The 21,344-nt window shown below is 40.3% G+C and overlaps 1 protein-coding gene across 1 annotated transcript in view; it reads left to right on the plus strand.

Moving 5' to 3' along the window:
- Positions 1-21,344, plus strand: part of HYDIN (HYDIN axonemal central pair apparatus protein) — a 431,864-nt gene that overhangs the window by 237,303 nt on the left and 173,217 nt on the right. The window contains exons 21-24 of the mRNA XM_059043993.2: positions 2,865-3,138; positions 4,989-5,132; positions 9,711-9,854; positions 20,143-20,456. Coding sequence (XP_058899976.1) covers positions 2,865-3,138; positions 4,989-5,132; positions 9,711-9,854; positions 20,143-20,456 — 876 coding nt within the window. The remainder of the gene's footprint in view (positions 1-2,864; positions 3,139-4,988; positions 5,133-9,710; positions 9,855-20,142; positions 20,457-21,344) is intronic.

A 21,344-nucleotide genomic window follows, 5' to 3' on the forward strand; every position in this document is an offset into this window, starting at 1 on the left:
GCCGTGTCCCTCTACACTAGAGAAGAGATGGTTCACAGGAAGTATATTCTTCTCTAAAACTTACAGTGGCTTCTCTGTGACAAATTCAGAATCTTGAACATGATTTCTCTTCCTTGATTCCAATATATTGTTAATTCCTCTTCATGGATGTAGAAGATACAGATGGATCTTAGTGATAACCTAAATAGAGTATAACTAGGAAGGTAAAAATATATTGCAGGGACTTCCCTGCTGGTCCAGTGGTTGAGACTCCACGCTCCCAATGCAGGTGGCCCCGGTTTGATCCCTGGTCAGGAAACTAGATCCCGCATGCATGCCGCAGCTAAGAGCCCATGTGCTGCAACTAAAGATCCTGTATGTGGCAACGAAGATCCCATGTGCTGCAACTAAAGACCCGTGCAGCCAAATAAATAAATAAATATTTTTAAAATATATATATATATAACAAATGTATCTCATCAGGTATCGCAAAGCCAGTAATTTTTTTTTTCGTATATGTTCTCTGCTTGCCTCCCCACCGTAGCACCAACAACTGAGATAGTTGTAGTTGGCTCCACCTGATCACTCAGGAAAAGCTAGAGAGTCTAAATATTTAAATAAAAGGTGGTACAGTATAGACATCTCTGAGCAGAACGGTCTAAATGTGACTCTAGAAATGTATGGGGTTTGAATACTAACCATGAAGGATATGTATGAGGATTTGTTTATGGTTCCTCAGAAGAGTCATGCATTGTCACTAGTTGATTCCCAGGAGCCAGCTGAATTGGTGCCTGTTTGTTTCAGTGCTGTGAACAGATCTCAAAGAGATGCTCCTGCCTTCTGGCCTAAGGCCCTGAAACCAAGATGGACACACTGTGTTTAGAGATGTACCTGACAAAGTACTGTTAGGAACCCTCCCCACAAACCCACCCATACCTCCTTTCCTCTGCTTCATCTACAAAATATGGCACTTAATTGAAAATACCATAAACCAGTAGGAATTAAGTAATAGGCAAGTGAGATCGTTAATTGCATATGTTTTCAGAGAGGCACCCAATTACAGTTTTTGTGTCAACTAGATACAAAAAAATGCCCTCTCCTCCTAACCATCGACCATATGGTAGGGCATTTTGTCATTGCATAACATTCCTGTTTCCAAATTTATTTGTTAAGTGCATTCAAATATAATTACAGAAAACAATATACTGCAAACCAGACTTAATTACATGTTCTCCTTAATCTACAGATAGTGTCAAATGGCCCCAAAGGTTATTCTGACACTTGCCTGGAATTGGAGGGATAGCTGATAGTTTTCTACGAATATAGAAGCAACCTGTAGCTTTTAGCTGCCAATTTCTGCTCTGCCTAAACCCTGTTGTTCTTCTTTTTGACATAAAATCTTGATGCCAGCAATCTCCAGAAGAATCATCAAAAGCAGGGTTGGGAAAACTGCAGCCCATTGCCTGTTTCTATAAACAAAGTGTTATTGGAAGACAGCCATGCCCATTCATGAACATACATTGTTTATAGCTTCTTTCACACTACAGTGGAGAGTTGAGTAGTTGTGATGGACCACGTGTCCCAAAAGGTCTAAAATATTTATTATTCAGTCCTTTACAGGAAAAGTTTGCCAATTTCTGGGGCACAGGGATCTAAAGAAATACCCATATGCCCCCTCTTCTGATGGCATTATATTTGGACTACTTCTTTAAATTTTCCGAGCTTCTGTTTCTTTATCAATAAAATTAATCAATATGCTTATTATTACTGGGGTGCTATGATGACTGAAAGATACACTGTGAATAAGTGACAGAGACCCTGCCTAGTTTATAAAATAGTATATGTTATTTATTATTTTCCCCAAAACCTACATTTAGCCCTGAAATCAAACTACGAAGTGAAGACTCCAGTGAGCATGCCCCATTGGGCATACATTTAGCGAATAATGGTTATACCTGACAACTGGCAAACACTCATTATTTATCAAGCTTCAACTTGCTTATTAGACATGGTGTCTTTCCAAAGGAGGGACAGATGGGATGAAAACTCAAAGCCCCAAAAAATAAATTTTAAAAGTTCTGAGATGAGTTTTTTCCCTGAAAAGAATATTTTAAAATAAACTTATAAATCAGTAAAAAAAAAAAAAAAAGCTCAAACAAAAACACATTTGAACCACCTCCAAGATCTTAGAAATTTCAGTGTCTAGCAAAGAGACAGACAATAAAGAGGTCTTTAGTAAATATTTGCGGAACAGATGAATGAATGCATGCATGCATGCACGAGTAGTAGCATCTTTCAAGCACGTTAGTCTGAGATAAATGACCGATCCAGGTGGTGTTCTGAGGCATTATAGTCCCCTTGACCTTTGGTAAGGTTTAGAGGATATGTGTTGTTTCTCTTTAAAGTTCCCTTCAAATTGAGTCCATCACAAGACATTTAACTAGTTACTAGAAATTTACTCAACACAATTTGAAATATACTTTTCCTTCATAGCTATTTTGCTTTCACTTCTCAGTACCATTTCTCGTAAATTGAAGTGATTTTCACATGAACTGTATCTGTGTGTTATGTGGCAGCTTAACCTGCTGAGAAAGACTGGGGATGGGTGGGGCCACTTCCCCACGGTCCCTTTCCTGGTGATGGCAACTCAGGGACCAAACTCAAGTCACCGACTCAAGTCTAATGACCTAACGAGTAGATGTTACCTTGTCCTAGTAGTTCCTAGCAGTATCACCATTTAGCCTTCCTACATTAAAAAATATATATATATATCTATTTTGTTGCTCACTTTTAAAATACTTCCAGGGGAGTAAATCCCAAGGCTGTAGAGCTGAATGGAGCAACCCAAAGTTGAATCCTCTCAATCCTTGCCTCCTCTCTTCCAGCCTGGACACCTGTCATTACCGCTTCAAGTTGACCAACAAGGGACGTCGGGTCCAACAGTTGTTCTGGATGAATGAAGATTTCTGTCCCCAAGAAAAGCTGGGTAAGAAGAGACTGGCTAAGAAGGGGAGCGCTAAGAGCCAGTGCCAGTCCCAGTGCTCCCAGGCCCCCAGGGATCCTCAAAGCCCCGTGTTTCAACTCCACCCTGTCAGGATGGAGCTGTACCCAGGCCAGACGATTGACGTGATACTTGAAGGCTATTCTGCCACTCCCAGGGTAAGAGGACACACGTTTAGAAACTATTATTCTCCTAAATAAATCTTTGCTCTATTTCTTAGGAGAGTCCCTTGACATTTATCTGAAGAAAGACTGGTTTCTCAAGGATTGCATACAGCACTGAGTTACCATGGCAGCACCCATTGCATTCAGGGTTCAGCTCTGCTGAGTTTTCTGTTTGTTTCTACAGCTATCATGAACCCAAATCCTAAAATACTGTTTAAAGCAGGTTCTCATCCCCAGAGTCAACAGAGCCAGCAAGTCTCTGGTAGAGGGACATCCACTGTTCAGCCAAAGCTAAGCCTCTGATGAATACTTAGTAGTATTCACTTAATATTTATTTTTAAGAAAATGTTTTTATAGACACTCTTGGCTGCCTCTCCTATCCAGGTATTGGGATATCCTTAGTTCCTTCCCTCTCAGCTTGACTCAACAGCATCACATTTATAATCATCATCTTTTTATGTATCAATTAAAGAGCCGCGTTTATCTTCAGCAACTCTGATGTTCTGCTCTTATTCACATTATCACCATTCTGCTTAAGACATTTAGGCAGATCCAACCGTGTGTCTGTTTATTCCTATTCCCTCATGGAGGCCGGAAACCATTAAAAACCTAAAAGAAAGACTTCTGAGATCACTTACAACCCTCTTCATAAAGGCAGCCTTTGTGAATGAGAAATGATGGTTACCTGAGCTCCTGCTGGTGTCACCAAATTAGGATGTGATGCTGAACTTTCTCCTCATGAAAATAGGAAACAGTAAGAAATTGCCTCCCAGCAGATGAGATGGGAAAGCTGGTTCCCTGCTTAGCTCCTTGAGGGTCACGATGGCACTTTGCTTCACTTACGTCGTTTCTTCGCAGAACATTTTCAGGAGAAACTCATCCTCAGTTTATAAAAGAAGGTTATTTCCCATTATGGAGTGTATAATATCTTCTTTCTCTCTTTTACTGAGGGGTTCAGCCAATTTCCCCTGAGTATGTACCACATGACACACCGTGCTAAGGCACTAAGGATGCAAAGATGAATAGAATGCAGGTCCTCATCTCAAGACACTGACAGTCTGTTGCAGGTGTGTTTATAGTGTTGTTCTCAAGAGTTGACTGTATTTTAAAGGCATTAAATCTGGGTTGCTGGGGTTCTACATTCAGTTGTAGCTTTACTAAAAGCTCCCCTGTATTCTAAGTTCTGCTACATAATTGAGAAGAGACTTGAATTCTTTAACATCTGACACCTGAGCAGTCTTCAGTAAAGGCTATTCATGTTATAAATTCACTTTGGGTCCTTTCTACCCTATAAAAATCTAAGGCTCTTGGGTCCAAAGAAATGTTAGTTACTAGTACACGATTTTTAAATATTCAAATGTGAAAGGCAAACTTTTTCCAGCCAGCTTCCAACTACCTTGATAAGAAATTGTGTAACTACCATTGAATTCTAAGCCTATGAATAATTTTTTTTCAACTGTAGTTGATTTACAATGTCTTGTTAGTTTCAGGTGTACAGCACAGTGATAGCCCATGAAGGATTTTTATCTGCATCTTCCATCACTGTTTTGTGTATCCAGTCCCTAACAGCCCCGATAAATCTTCCATATGTATACTGGATGAGCTGAATGTAAATTGATTGTGTCCTCAGGGACAGTCATCAGTAGACACAGGACCCATCCTGGACACATCTAACCAATCAGACTTTGTGTGACAGAGACCTCTCCCTGACATGCACTGCTCAGAAAAATGTGCTCCTCCCTGGTGTCCCCAGGCATGTAGTTGAGAATCATTTTGCTGATTGTTGAGAATTAGGTCTTCCAAGCTATAGAGGTTCCACAAACGCTGGTATATCTTGTCTGCAGATAGTCAAAGAAAAGCTGGTGTGCCACACCATCATCGGGACGCAAAAGGGGAAGAGCCTGGTGGTGACAGTGGACATCATCTGTGAGTTTGTGGCACCGTTCATCCAGCTCTCCGCCAAGCAGCTCGCATACCGACTGGACAAGGTCAGTGGGGCTGTGTTGGGGAGGGCCGGGCGCTCCAGCTAGGGGTGCGCACGTTCACGCTTTCATTTCGGAAGCTAAATTAATGGGAATCCTCTTACACCCACACCCAGCCAATGTTTTTTAAGCTTCAGAGCCAATACACATTCAACTAAAAATTCTGAATCTAAACCCACATTCTTTTGAAAAGTGAATTGTCATAGAAATTCTACTTCCATCATTCCTGATGTATAAGACCAAAGTGAAGGGGTATTCCAGTGCACTGAAAATGCATTTCAGCCCATCATTTTACTCTAACTAGGTAAAATAAACATCACAGTATAGAAATGGTTGGAGAAGAATTATTGATAATTACAGTAACCAGTAAGAATAGCTACCACTATTGATTGGTACGTGCTGGGCATTGAGCCATGTTCATTACATACATTTTCCGATTTGTCTCTCACAGCAATCTTCCCCGTGATACACAGGAGGAAACTGAGACACAAGTTAAACTATTTTGTAGATCACCTAACACTGCTTGGGAATAATCAACTTAAACTATTTGATGCACATTCTTTGATGTATATGCCCATAACTGTCTATAACTTTATGTGCCGTTAAGGGTGAGTGGTAAGTGGGGGAGGCCCAGAAAAGGGGAGAGATGGGGGTGACTGCTGCTCAGGGCAGTGGGCTGGATGGTGAAGACGAGGGGAGATATCACAGCAGGACTTGACCTAGTCCTAGGCAGGTTTCCAGCAGAGAATTATTTATTGTTCAGGACAGGTATGTGTGGAACATTTCCTCTGGGTCAGGGGCTGTGTGGGTGCTAAAAATCTGACATAGTCACAGCTAAGAGACTGGTTGATGTTACAAACTGTCAACAAACTATTAAAATTTAATTGTTTAAATTATAATTCTAAACAGCGCTATGAAGAAGAGGTATAACTTGCGGTGAGAGTATGTATCAGGAGACGTGACCTTATTTGTACGTGAGGTCATAGATGGCTTCCTGAGCAAATGCCTCAAGTTGGGACTGGAAGGACAACTAGAAGTCGGTCTGGTGACAAGGCGGGGAGAGAGAATTGTAGGGAACAGCACATGCAAAGGGCCTGAGTCACAAAAGAGCTTGGTCAGCATAAAACCTGAAGGGCCACCTCAGACAGAGACTATGACGAGAATGCCAAGAATGACAATGAAGTCCATCTAGAGAAGTGGGTAGGGGCCAGGTGTGTGTGGCACGACCGGGACACATGTTTTGAACTTCGGGCTTTGTTTTGGGTGACCATTGGAGGGCTTCAGGGAAGGGAGTGACATGGCCAGATATATTGATTGAAACAGTCACGCTGGCTGTGGAGTGGAGTATTTATCAACACCTACCATGTGCCAGGCACTGTGTTGGGTCGTAGAGATACCACAGTGAGAGTAGTCCCTCCCTGATGAACTTCACAACCACCTGGGAAGACCAAGCATTAAGGAAGATCCCATGGTTCGATCTATGCTGTCACATGAAAGGACTGGCTGTGGCAGTGCCTAACCGGTCATGGGGGAACCAACCAGGGTTCCTTCTGTTAACGGAGGCTAACAGGAGAATGTTCAAGACCATTTGTTCTGGTGCATTCTCTGTATATTGTTCATATTAAATAAATATCTGTTGAACACCCACCATGGATAAGGTGTTCTGCCAGGAGATGAATAAGGGAACTTATAGGCTAGTACGGGAAGTGAGATGTACAAGTTCAATTCAAATCAACAAATAATTTTTGAGCACCTGCAGTGTATAAGGCAGTAAAGACACAGCAAAAACCCCAAAAACCCTAACCTAACAAACTGGTGGGGAATGTAGACACTGAAGAAGTAGGATAAAGGTTTCAGTTACAGGATGCTAAACTAACTGTGACAATCTCCATGAGACATATAAAAAGAAAATACTACCAGAATTCCTTCTACAGTTATTAAGCTTTCATTGCTGTTTTAAATTCTTCCTTTTTCAAGTAATCAGGAAAGATATTTACTGGCAACAGCTGTGCCAAATTTGGTTGCATCATATTCTCTCTAAATGTAGCCATTCAGAGAACATTCAGTGAAGATTTATTGAATAGCTATTCTGTGCAAGACATTACAGTATATGATAAATATGCAGCTTAGTTTCCTATTAGATTTTTTTTCCGAAGTACATAAACACTCATAAAAATGTGTGGGTAGTGTTCCTTTTCCTCTGTTTATATCCTTTAGCCTTCTTTTTTTTGTTTTTAAAAAAGCATATTCTTGTTTAAATGTCTACTGTTTGAATTTATCACTAGAATAAAATAGCAGATATTTTCAATATGACAGTGACTTGTTGAATTTAAAAGATGAATTGAGTCATTACGCCCTATTTGTTTTTGCCCTTCTCTCCATCCTCCCAAATATCACAAGTTTGAAATCTGTCCTACTACTGTATTTTTCATTGTTCATTTCCTGCTCACATTTTACTCCATATCAGGGACATTGAAGAAATGCGACTTCATTACCCAGGGTGTGCAGGAGACCTGTGTTGGTACACCCAATTATCCATTCTGTCTCCTTGTTTTTGGCTCAGGACAGTGTATCTGATTTAGTACCTTAAACTTTAATGATACCAAGCCTGCCTATGGGAAGAATTTTTCTATAACCGTTTCCTCGGATTTGATCTGCTATATAACTATTGTACCATTCGTAAGCCACAGAGATGGAACCACATCTCTGTGGAATTGAAAAGGTCAATTGAAACTAGCAGTCAGCTTGCTTCATGAAGTCCAGAAGCAAATCCTGTCTCCTGATATTTAGCGAGACAAGCCAGAGAGAAAGGGTCATTTTAAAATAGAACGGGTTCTCTGTGCGTCGACTCTTTCTCATCACTAACCTCTAAATGGCCTCTTGCCAAAACCAACCGAGTGTGGCTTCTTCAATTCGAAGCTACCTGCAGTGACACAGCAGCCTGGGGGGAGGTTCGAAAGTGCTGCTTTATCCCTCCCCAAACTGTAGTATGAAATCTGCAAGTGCAAGGTGAACCCAGTACTTATATTATTACCATGTTAGAGGGAGGGGAACAGTGGCAGCTTCTCGTGGTAAGTGCCAGACCGAACCCCTGAAAGAACTTTGGGAGTGCACAAGGGGCTAATGAGATATAACCGAGGCAGGTGGCTCAAGTCAACTTTATGGACTGAATGTTTGTGTCCCCCCAAAATTCATACACCAAAGCCCTAATTCCTTATATGATCATGTTGTAAGTGGGGGCTTTGGGAAGGGATAAGGTCATGGAAGTGGAGCCCTCATGAATGGGATTAGTGCCCTTATAAGAAGAGACAAGAGAGGTGATCTTTCTCTCAGGCGTGTGAGGACACAGTGAGAAGACAGCTATCTACAAACCAAGAAGTGGGCTCTCACCAGACACTGTATGTGCTGGCACCTTGATCTTGGACTTCCCAGCCTCCAGAACTATGAGATGTCAATGGCTGTTGTTTAAACCACTCAGTCTGTGATATTTGTTATAGCAGCCTGAACTGACTAAGACACCATGGACACTGGTTACCCAAGCTCACTCGGAGCCAGTGGCTCCAGGAACCACAGTGGAAGAAAGACTGTGCTGGACAAAGAAGCAGAGGCAGAGGCAGAGCAAAACATGGAATCAGGAGGACTTAACTGAAATTGGAACAGGGAGAAAAACAAGTCAAAACAAATAGGCCTGGGAAAAATAGGCTAGAGTTTTTGGAATAGCCAGGGAATGGGAGGGAGATTCTTTTGGGAGGCCAAAGACTGAGGTTTCCAGTCACTTCCTACTGATATTAAAGGACCCCCTTTCCAAGGCACACTGAACAATGTGGATCCCAATGTCAGAGTGAGAAAAATCCAGTCTGACCGGAAACTTCCAGCTGAAGATCCATTTTTGGTGCTTTTCTCCAGCTGAAAAATGAAATTTGATCTAACAGAGTGAACGATGCTTCTAAATGAACTCTCCCAGTGTTATAAGGAAAATTTACAGGAAATAGTTATGAGCGTTTGTCAATATAGCAAGATAAGTATATTTGCAAATTGGGTATTTTAAGCATGAAAAGAATATTGTGTAAGGAAAAAATGTTTTATTCATTGCAATGATACATGGGTTCTTCCATAAGATATCACTAATTTATTAAACTTCGTTTTATGATGCTGTGGAAACTTCTGTAGTAACAGTTCTACCCAGAGGCATGGCTTACATAGGGTTTTTTAAACCAGGCAACAAGAAAGTAAGAAAATCTCATCTGTTTTCTGGCTTAAGTAGGACCTCTTCTAGTGAAATAGATACACAGACACATAGAAAATATCTATACCTATATCTACATATATATGAATCCCTTGTAGAGATTTAGATAAATCATTTGGAATGTATGGTGGACTACTGAGAAGTGAACCTATGTAATATAGAGATATATATTATCTATATCTTGATAGATGACAGATAGATATAATATAAATCCATACATCTATAGATATAAATAGAATGCTCCTTCTGCTGTTAACAATGAATATCAGACATTTGTTGCTAAAGGCTTACTGTGTTTACCATAAGTTGGTTTGTTTCCTCTTTTCTCTTTTTTGCAGAAACCTAACACTATCCTGGAACCTGATTACCAGCCCTTGGTCATGAAGAACATTTCCACCCTGCCTGTGAACGTGCTGCTCTCAACAAGTGGACCCTTCTTTATCTGCAACGCTGATAAATCCCCACTGCCCTCAATTCCTGAGGTAACTGGACAGAGGGTGTCCTCACTCCTAGGGGGGTGCTGTGTGTGTGATAAAAGAATAGTATTGGTACACTGCCTGATTTCAGTCGAGAAAAATATAAAGAATCCAGCAAACAGAGAGGAAAAATCTAAAATGGGTCATAATATCAGTAAATTCTGATATCAACTGGTAGGAAAACATTATTAACAATGTGAGAGCTTCTTGCTCGTTATTATGACCCGTTCCTTCCTGCCCATTATAACGAAGCTCAACTTTAGAAAACAGTGACTTCCCACTAATGAGAGGAAAGATCTTTTAATCCCCCTCAAGTCTGACTGAAACTCAAATTTGACCAAAACTCAAAGCCCCAACCCTAAACCAGCCAGCCCATCTCCAGATAGTGAGAAATGTGAACCAGGCTGAAGCAGGAGGCTCTGAGCTCCCCTGGCCACCAGTCTGGGGCAGGATGCAGTGTTCTCTGAACTTTCCCACAAGATCATCCCGGTGATCCTTGGCCGGGCATGAGGACACCAGTGGGAATGGCTGGGCCCTGGGGCAGGTGGCACTGCAGAGCGGTAGGGAAGGAGGATTGAAGGAGAGACCAGCCCCACACCCCATGGTGTTCGGCCTCCCAGTCCAGGGAGATAGCTAATGGAGAAGTGACGTAGAGGAGCAAGTGAGGGCAGGCAGCAATCGCAGGATCTCAGAAGAGGGAGCCTGGGACTTAAGGATATCTGCTATGAGCCGCACTCGGGGAGACGGATCTTTGTGGAAGACGGGGGACAGAGCCACTTGGTGAGAGCGTGTTGCAGACAGTACTGCACCGCCGCCCTCCCCTGCCCTTCCTTCCTCACTGATTCTTTAGTGGGTCTCATTCAAACATGATTTGGGGGAAAAAAAATAGCTAAGATCTTTGAACAGAGAAATAAAAGGAGGAGATGATCATAAGCAAGAGGCAGATGAAAACCCTGCAAGGGAACCTATGCAAGGAAGAAAACCCACAGTACAAACAGGGAGTTCTCTACAGTCTCAGAGAAATTACAGGTGATATGACCTGTCTTTAAAAAGAGCTCAAGGACAAGATACAAGTGTTCAAAGAGGAGATGAAGAGTGAACTCAAGAGCAGAGGAAAACAAATGGATGAGAAAATGAAAATTCAGGTATGAGCAGCTTTCTGTGTCTGGGTGGGAGGTTAGACCCACTCTTGTCCCTCCTGAAATCTTAATAAAAGTAGAAATGTTCAACAGGAAAGACACCCAGAGCAATAAAATAAAAGGGGGAGAGGAGGTATAACCAAATAATGAGAGATTTAAACAAATTCTAGAATATAGAATGAGGAAAGGAGTTGGTGGACAAAAAGGCACAAAGACCTGAAGCGTAGAAAATTCACCAGTGAGGCTGCAAAGAAGTGGGAGTCATTCAGCCCAAGTAGCCTGGGCTTAGAGGCACCGAGTGGAGCAGAGGGCTGAAAACAGAGGGATTCTGTGTGCACCAGACAGCTGGCTCTTATCCCAAGACAAAGATAAATGCTCTTCCCCAGAGAGACTCATCAAAATGTTCGGGGAAATTTAATGTTTCCTGTGTCAGTGTTGATACCCCAGAATAATTCCTGCTGTCTGAGTTGTGTGCATCTCCTGATCGTCCCCCCTCTGCCCAAAAGAACTGTGCCATAGACCTGCTGTGCTACAAGAATTGAGAAATTGTGGCCTCAGGATTGTCAGGATGCCAGGGTGGGTCAGGAACTACTGTTTCTTGTAATAACTCTTGTAGTACATTTTGACCTTTTATATTACTTGCACATATAACTTTAATGCAAAGCATACATATAATTTTTAAAATAAAGAATTTCTACAAATCAACAGGAAAAATACCAACAGCCCAATAGAAAAATAGGCAAAGGAAATGAACAGAGAGTTCACAAAAAGAAAAAGAAAATAGCTTTTAAATATAAGAGAATCTGCCCAACTTTACTCATGTTGGAAGAAATGCAAATTAAAATTACTATGAGGGCTTCCCTGGTGGCGCAGTGGTTGAGAGTCCACCTGCCAATGCAGGGCACACGGGTTCGTGCCCCGGTCCGGGAAAATCCTACATGCCGCAGAGCGGCTGGGCCCGTGAGCCATGGCTGCTGAGCCTGTGAGTCCGGAGCCTGTGCTCCACAACGGGAGAGGCCACAACAGTGAGAGGCCCGCGTACTGCAAAAAAAAAAAAATTACTATGAAACACATTTTTTTCCCTATATGATTTGCAAAGAGCAAAAACTGGATAATGCTCTTTGTTAGGGAGGGCATATGGAAACAGGCATCCCCTAAGGTATTGGGGAAGTGTACATTGGAAGATAGTATGGCAGTAGCCGTCAACATTTTTTTTTTTTTAGTTATCAGTTTTATACACATCAGTGTGTACATGTCAATCCCAATCGCCCAATTCATCACACCACCACCACCAGCCCCCCACCACAGCTTTCCCCCCTTGGTGTCCATACGTTTGTTCTCTACATCTGTGTCTCAACGTCTGCCCTGCAAACTGGATCATCTGTACCATTTTTCTAGGTTCCACATATGTGTTAATATACGATATTTGTTCTTCTCTTTCTGACTTACTTCACTCTGTATGACAGTCTCTAGATCCATCCACGCCTCAACAAATGGCCCAATTTCGTTCCTTTATATGGCTGAGTAATATTCCATAGTCTATATGTACCACATCTTCTTTATCCATTCATCTGTCGATGGGTATTTAGGTTGCTTCCATGACCTGGCTCTTGTAAGTACTGCTGCAATGAACATTGGGGTGCATGTGTCATTTTGAATTATGGTTTTCTCTGGGTATATGCCCAGTAGTGGCATTGCTGTATCATATGGTAATTCTATTTTTAGTTTTTTAAGGAACCTCCATACTGTTCTCCATAGTGGCTGTATCAATTTACATTCCATTCCCACCAACAGTGCAAGAGGGTTCCCTTTTCTCCACACCCTCTCCAGCATTTGTTGTTTGTAGATTTTCTGATGATGCCCATTCTAACTCGTGTGAGGTGACACCTCATTGTAGTTTTGATTTGCATTTCTCTAATAATTAGTGAGGTTGAGCAGCTTTTCATGTGCCTCTTGGCCATCTGTATGTCTTCTTTGGAGAAATGTCTATTTAGGTCTTATGCCCATTTTTGGATTGGGTTGTTTGTTTTATTAATATTGAGCTGCATGAGCTGTTTATATATTTTGGAGATTAATCCTTTGTCCATCGATTCGTTTCCAAATATTTTCTGCCATTCTGAGGGTTGTCTTTTTGTCTTGTTTATGGTTTCCTTTGCTGTGCAAAAGCTTTGAAGTTTCATTTGGTCCCATTTGTTTATTTTTGTTTTTATTTCCATTACTCTAGGAGGTGGATCAAAAAAGATCTTGCTGTGATTTATGTCAGAGTGTTCTTCCTATGTTTTCCTCTAAGAGTTTCATACTGTCCGGTCTTACATTTAGGGCTCTAACCCATTTTGAGTTTATTTTTGTGTATGGTGTTAGGGAGTGTTCTAATTTCATTCTTTTACATGTAGCTGTCCAGTTTTCCCAGCACCACTTATGGAAGAGACTGTCTTTTCTCCATTGTATATCCTTGCCTCCTTTGTCATCGTTTAGTTGACCATAGGTTCGTGGCTTTATCTCTGGGCTTTCTATCTTGTTCCATTGATCTATATTCCTGTTTTTGTGCCAGTACCATATTGTCTTGATTACTGTAGCTTTATAGTATAGTCTGAAGTCAGGAAGTCTGTTTCCTCCAGCTCCGTTTTTTTCCCTCAAGACCACTTAGGCTATTCGGGGTCTTTTTTGTCTCCATACAAATTTTAAGATTTTTTGTTCTAGTTCTGTAAAAGATGCCATTTTTAATTTGATAGGGATTGCATTGAATCTGTAGATTGCTTTGGGTAATAGAGTCATTTTCACAATATTGATTCTTCCAATCCAAGAACATGGTATATCTCTCCATCTGTTGGTATCATCTTTAATTTCTTTCATCAGTGTATTATAGTTCTCTGCATATAGGTCTTTTGTCTCCCTAGGTAGGTTTATTCCTAGGTATTTTATTCTTTTGTTGCAGTGGTAAATGGAAGTGTTTCCTTAATTTCTCTTTCAGATTTTTCATCATTAGTGTATAGTAATGCCAGAGATTTCTGTGCCTTAATTTTGTATCGTGCAACTTTTCCAAATTCATTGATTAGCTCTGGTGGTTTTCTGGAGGCATCTTTAGGATTCTCTATGTATAGTATCATGTCATCTGCAGACAGTGACAGTTTTACTTCTTCCTTTCCAATTTGTATTCCTTTTATTTCTTTTTCTCCTCTGATTGCTGTGGCCAGGACTTCCAAAACTATGTTGAATAATAGTGGCGAGAGTGGACAACATTGTCTTGTTTCTGATCTTAGAGGAAATGCTTTCAGTTTTTCACGTTTGAGAATGATATTTGCTGTGGGTTTGTTGGATATGCCCTTTATTATGTTGAGGTAGGTTCCCTCTATGTCCACTTTCTGGAGAGTTGTTTTTTTTTCTTCGGTACGCGGGCCTCTCACTGTTGTGGCCTCTCCCATTGTGGAGCACAGGCTCCGGACACACAGGCTCAGCGGCCATGGCATGTGGGATCTTCCCGGACCGGGGCATGAACCCGTGTCCCCTGCATCAGCAGGCGGACTGTCAACCACTGCGCCACCAGGGAAGCCCTGGAGGGTTTTTATCATAAATGGGTGTTGAATTTTGTCAAAAGCTTTTTCTGCATCTATTGAGATGATCATATGGTTTTTATTCTTCAATTTGTTAATATGGTGTATCACATTGATTGATTTGCATATACTGAAGAATCCTTGCATCCCTGGGATAAATCCCACTTGATCATGGTGTATGATCCTTCTAATGTGTTCTTTGATTCTTTTTTTTTTTTTTTTTTTTTTCTTTGATTCTTTTTGCTAGTATTTTGTTGAGGATTTTTGCATCTATATTCATCAGTATATTGGTCTGTAATTTTCTTTTTTTGTAGTATCTTTGTCTGGTTTTGTTATTTGGGTGATGGTGGCCTCACAGAATGAATTTGGAAGGGTTCCTTCCTCTGCAATTTTTTGGAAGAGTTTGAGAAGCATGGGTGTTAGCTCTTCTGTAAATGTTTGATAGAATTCACCTGTGAGGCCATCTGGTCCTTGACTTTTGTTTGTTGGAAGATTTTAAATCACAGTTTCAATTTCATTACTTGTGATTGGTCTGTTCTTATTTTCTATTTCTTCCTGGTTCAGTCTTGGAAGGTTATACCTTTCTAAGAATTTGTCCATTTCTTCCAGGTTGTCCATTTTATTGGCATAGAGGTGCTTGTAGTAGTCTCCTAGGATGCTTTGTATTTCTGCAGTGTCTGTTGTAACTTCTTCTTTTTCATTTCTAATTTTATTGATTTGAGTCCTCTCCCCCTTTTTCTTGATGAGTCTGGCTAATGGTTTATCAATTTTGTTTATCTTCTCAAAGAACCAGCTTTTAGTTTTATTGATCTTTGCTATTGTTTTCTTTGTTTCTATTTCATTTATTTCTGCTCTGATCTTTATGATTTCTTCCCTTCTGCTAACTTTGGGTTTTGTTCGTTCTTCTTGCTCTAGTTTCTTTAAGTGTAATGTTAGATTGTTTATTTGAGATTTTTCTTGTTTCTTGAGGTAGACTTGTATAGGTATAATCTTCCCTCTTAGAACTGCTTTTGTTGCATCCCATAGGTTTTGGATCATCGTGTTTTCATTGTCCTTTGTCTCTAGGTATTTTTTGATTTCTTCAGTGATCTCTTGGTTATTTATTAACGTATTGTTTAGCCTCCATGTGTTTGTGTTTTTTACGTTCTTTTTCCCTGTAATTGATTTCTAATCTCATACCATTGTGGTCACAAAAGATGCTTGATATGATTTCAATTTTCTTAAATTTACTGATGCTTGATTTGTGACCCAAGATGTGATCTATCCTGGAGAATGTTCTGTGCGCACTTGAGAAGAAAGTGTAATCTGCTGTTTTTGGATGGAATGTCCTATAAATATCAATTAAATCTATCTGGTCTATTGTGTCATTTAAAGCTTCTGTTTCCTTATTTATTTTCATTTTGGATGATCTGTCCATTGGTGTAAGTGAGGTGTTAAAGTCCCCCACTATTATTGTGTTACTGTCGATTTCCTCTTTTATAGGTATTAGCAGTTGCCTTATATATTGAGGTGGTCCTGTGTTGGGTGCATCTATATTTATAATTGTTATATCTTCTTCTTGGATTGATCCCTTGATCATTATGTAGTGTCCTTCCTTGTCTCTTGTAACATTCTTTATTTTAAAGTCTATTTTATCTGATATGAGTATTGCTACTCCAGCTTTCTTTTGATTTCCATTTGCATGGAATATGTTTTTCCATCCCCTCACTTTCAGTCTGTATGTGTCCCTAGGTCTGAAGTGGGTCTCTTGTAGACTGCATATATATGGGTCTTTTTGTGTGTCCATTCAGCCAGTCTGTGCCTTTTGGTTGGAGCATTTAATCCATTCACGTTTAAGGTAATTATCAATATGTATGTTCCTATGACCATTTTCTTAATTGTTTTGGGTTTGTTTTTGTAGGTCCTTTTCTTCTCTTGTGTTTCCCACTTAGAGAAGTTCCTTTAGCATTTGTTGTAGAGCTGGTTTGGTGGTGCTGAATTCTCTTAGCTTTTGCTTGTCTGTAAAGCTTTTGATTTCTGCATCAAATCTGAATGCGATCCTTGCCAGGTAGAGTAATCTTGGTTGTAGGTTCTTCCCTTTCATCACTTTAAGTATATCATGCCACTCCCTTCTGGTTTGTATAGTTTCTGCTGAGATATCAGCTGTTAAGCTTACGGGAGTTCCCTTGTATGTTATTTGTCATTTTTCCCTTGCTGCTTTCAATAATTTTTCTGTGTCTTTAATTTTTGACCGCTTGATTATTATGTGTCTCGGTGTGTTTCTCCTTGGGTTGATCCTGTATGGGACTTGCTGCGCTTCCTGGACTAAGGTGGCTATTTCCTTTCCCATGTTAGGGAAGTTTTTGACTATAATCTCAACATATTTTCTCTAGTCCTTTCTCTCTCTCTTTTCCTTCTGGGACCCCTATAATGTGAATGTTGTTGCATTTAATGTTGTCCCAGAGGTCTCTTAGGCTGTCTTCATTTCTTTTCATTCTTTTTTCTTTATTCTGTTCTGCGGCAGTGAATTCCACTGTTCTCTCTTCCAGGTCACTTATCCATTGTTCTGCCTCAGTTATTCTGCTATTGATTCCTTCTCGTGTATTTTTCACTTCAGTTATTGTATTGTTCATCTCTTTTTGTTTGTTCTTTAAGTCTTCTAGGTCTTTGTTAAACATTTCTTGCATCTTCTCGATCTTTGCCTCCATTCTTTTTCCGACGTCCTGGATCATCTTCACTATCATTATTCTGAATTCTCTTTCTGGAAGGTTTCCTATCTCCACTTCATTTAGTTGTTTTTCTGGGGTTTTATCTTATTCCTTCATCTGGTACATAGCCCTCTGCCTTTTCATCTTGTCTGTCTTTTTGTGAATGTGGTTTTTGTTCCGCAGGCTGCAGGATTGTAGTTCTTCTTGCTTCTGCTGTCTGCCCTCTGGTGGATGAAGGTATTTAAGAGGCTTGTGCAAGTTTCTTGATGCCATCAACATTTCAAATGCCCCCACCCTTTGACCTAGTCATTCAACTCCTAGGAATTTATCCTATAGACATAGACACAATATACAAGGATATTCATTGCAACTTTGATTATAAGAACAAAAGACTGGGAGCCAATATCTGTCAATAGGAGATTGATTAAATAAATGGTGGCAGAATTCAGTGATGGAATAAAATGCAATTGTTAAAAAGAGTGAGGCAACTCCATATGCACTGATTAATTATCCCCTAGTGGAAAAAGCAAAGTGCAGAGCAGGAGTGCCTATGTGTAAACAATAACACATATATGAACGTGGGTTTATATGCATGCCTTATCTTTATATTCATACAAGGACAGATAAGATACTTGTGTAACCTTGGTTACCTCAGGGGAGGGGAACAGTTGGCTTGAGGGGAGGGGAGGTGGACACAAGGGTAACATGCTCTTCATTGTCCTATCTATTTGAAAATAAAAATGAAATTTTATTTTTCTTTTTTTTTTTTGCCGTACGCGGGCCTCTCACTGTTGTGGCCTCTCCCGTTGTGGAGCACAGGCTCCGGACGCACAAGCCCAGCGGCCATGGCTCACGGGCCCAGCTGCTCTGTGGCATGTGGGATCTTCCCAGACCAGGGCACAAACCTGCATCCCCTGCATTGGCAGGCGGACTCTCAACCACTGCGCCACCAGGGAAGCCCTGAAATACTTTTTTAAAAAATAAGGCCACACCTTGTCCTGGGACAAAATGATATAGAATATTCAACAGGGAGACATACCTTAGTGAAGTTACCAGTCTTACTGATGTCCAAGGAATTCTGTGGCTTCTAAGCAGTAAAGAAGAGACCCACCAAGGGAGGATTTTAGGCTAACCTTGGACTTCTCCACACTTTTTGATCAATTCTCTTGATCATAAAAGGATTGTAGTAATAATTGGCATTTATATACCATACACTATGTGCTAGGCACTGCTCTGAGCGCATCACAAATATATTAACTAATTTCATCCTCTTAAAAAAAGTTAGGTTCTATTATTGCCCCTGTTTTACGGATGGAGAAACTGGTGGCTAGGAAGGCCAAGCAAGTTTGCCCAAGTTCACAGAGCTAGTAACTGACAGAGCGAGGTTTTGAACCCAAGGAGTCTGTCTCCAGAGTCCACGATCTTACAATTAATATCTCTTGTATAATAAATTTTCTTCACTTCTTTTTAATTTCAAACATGATTTTTTAAAATAAATTAGTCTAATTCCATTTTTGTAAAATTTTATTATCTATCTGTCATGTTTGGACTAATGTTTTACCAAATGTGAACTCTGAGAAATAATATCTTGTGAAGTTTTGAATGAATTTCCAACTTCTTCTTTGTGCTTTTGTATATAATATAAAATTTTGTGGATATGTATCATTTCCACAAAACAGCAAAGTCATTCCTTTGGGGGAAAAAATGTTTAAGTCAGTCTCCAAGATATTTAAATTTAAACCCCAAGCATTGCGATGCCTAGTGCTGCAGATACCATGGTCTACAATAATGACTTCTAAATTGTGGCAAGCCACCTGGGCCAAGTGGCCAGCAAGCCTTTCAGAGGGGATTAGCCAGCTGAGGAGTCATTATCCTCTCTCTGACTCTTGAATCGGGTGATAGGCTTTATCAACTGAAACCATCTGATCGTGTCACCGTGTCACCGAAGTGCACAGTTAAATACCTGAACCTTCAAACTCAGTGGAGAGGAAAGTGCTCTGTAAACAGATTTGTTGCTGTGTGCATTCTTCCTGACTGCCTCAGGATACTTTCTGCAAAACCAGGAGGTGGCTTTCATGCGGATTAAATGTGGGGATTAAGCGATTCCTAAAAAAGCCAACTCAGAGCCAGGCTTTCTATGGGAAGGTGTTTCTGTGGCCTTGGCATCAAGGAACACATGGGGATTTGAATCAAAGAGAGAAAAGAACAAACACAATCTACCGAACAAACTGTACAGCTCTGGACTGTCATTTTAAGTTGAATAGAAAACAGTGGAAAGTGGATACCACTATGCTGAAGAGTTAGAATTGGAGACAGTTAGAAAAGAAATTAAATTACCTAATCCATCCCTTTCTGGGTCACCCTCTACAGAGCCCCGACACCATGGGGTCCTTTAGAAAGCCTTTTAAAAATTTTCTTAAGCAAAGAACTTTTCCCGCTTATCTAGGAAAAGTGTTTTACAATCTAATTTATTTTCAGTTAAGAATATTTCATAATAGTTATTCATTGCAGACTTTCCTTTTACAACTCCTCAATCCTTACAACCTCACAACGCTTATCAACATCTTTTTTCAAATCATTTTTCTTCAAATTTTTCTTGCTTTCATTTTCAACTATTAAAAAATATATATGTGTGTAAGTGCATAGAGATAGATAGATATGGGTAGATATATATATTTATAGCAATATACTAGCTGTTTAACTATGTAAAGTGTGGATACATAGTTATGGATAAAGTGTATATATATGCATTTCCTACTAATCTGTGTGTCTGTATGTATAGGTATGTGTGTGTGCATATAAATAGAAATATAAATAAATAAATAAATAAATATCACACTTTGGTTTTCCTATTTTATGTATCAGGTTGGAAATGCACAGTATGGAGGTTGGTAATTCCCCATTATCTTGTTTATAGCCTATCAAACTGGAGATCGGTGAAGAAAAAGACCTGCTGGTCAAATTCAACCCTTCCTATAAAAACGATTTGAATACCTGGGTGGCAGAAGAAGTTCTAGAAATCAAGTATGTGGAGCACCCTCAAGTGGACAGCCTGCAACTGCGTGGAGAAGTGAATTACCCCAACCTCACCTTTGAGACCATGGAGCTGGATTTTGGCTGTATCCTGAACGATACTGAGGTGGTCCGCTACATCACAATCACCAACTGCAGCCCCCTGGTTGTGAAGTTTCGCTGGTTCTTCCTGGTGGATGATGAGGAAAATCAGATAAGGTACCAACTAGCGTGGCAATCCTTTAGAGCTCTCCCCTGCTCTTCATTTTTTTCTTCTTTGGGCTTTGCACTTGGTTTCTTGTATTCTGAGTACTGGTCTTTCATGAATACTTTCACTTCCAGCAACTAATCATTGACAGAAGGAACAAAGAGCCATGGTCCATCCTAGGTTTCCAAACAGGAAAAGCAGATAAAACATCTTTGAAAGCCCCAATTGCCACCAGATTAACAAAGTGGTATCCCTAAGCCTGCTCTAATTTTGAATCTAGTGGTTGGATCATTAGAAATTTATCACTAAAAATAGTCTTCATAGAGTTTCCTTAATAAGCATTTCAAACCCAAAGCACAGGTTGAGTAGGATGATACGTGAGTTGTGTGCTGCCCTGAGCTCTACTTTCTGCATATTTCAGTGGGTTCCATTATGGCCCACATATGTACGTATGTATATAGATACATACTTAGGTACAAAATAGTGGGACGTGGTGAGCACCGGAAGGGAAAAGCTATCTTTACAATATTTGGGTTTAGAAGTGTCTTTCCTATTCAATTAGATGCTAAAGCCAACTTAATTTGGAAAACACTCCCTTAAAGAACTAGGAATGGCCTATTTCAGTCAAGCCTCAGTAATAGTTTCATGTGGGTCAAAAGCCATGTTGTTGGCCAGGATGAATGAGCTTGTGCATATTTCCTTATTGGATGTTTGGACAGCTCAGTTTTCAACACCTGAATTTTGAATGGCCACTCTTAACTGAGAAAGTCTCATGTTATTTCTTGGCTGGTCGATGCTTCCTGTACACAATCCTCATCTTGTGTATGATAGCCATCCTTTCTTTTCCTGTGCCTGTTTCCATGGTAACTATGGCTTGCTCTGGATGTCTTCCATAAACA

The sequence above is a fragment of the Kogia breviceps genome, chromosome 18 (assembly GCF_026419965.1).
Source record: "Kogia breviceps isolate mKogBre1 chromosome 18, mKogBre1 haplotype 1, whole genome shotgun sequence".
NCBI classification, from domain to species: Eukaryota; Metazoa; Chordata; class Mammalia; order Artiodactyla; family Physeteridae; genus Kogia; species Kogia breviceps.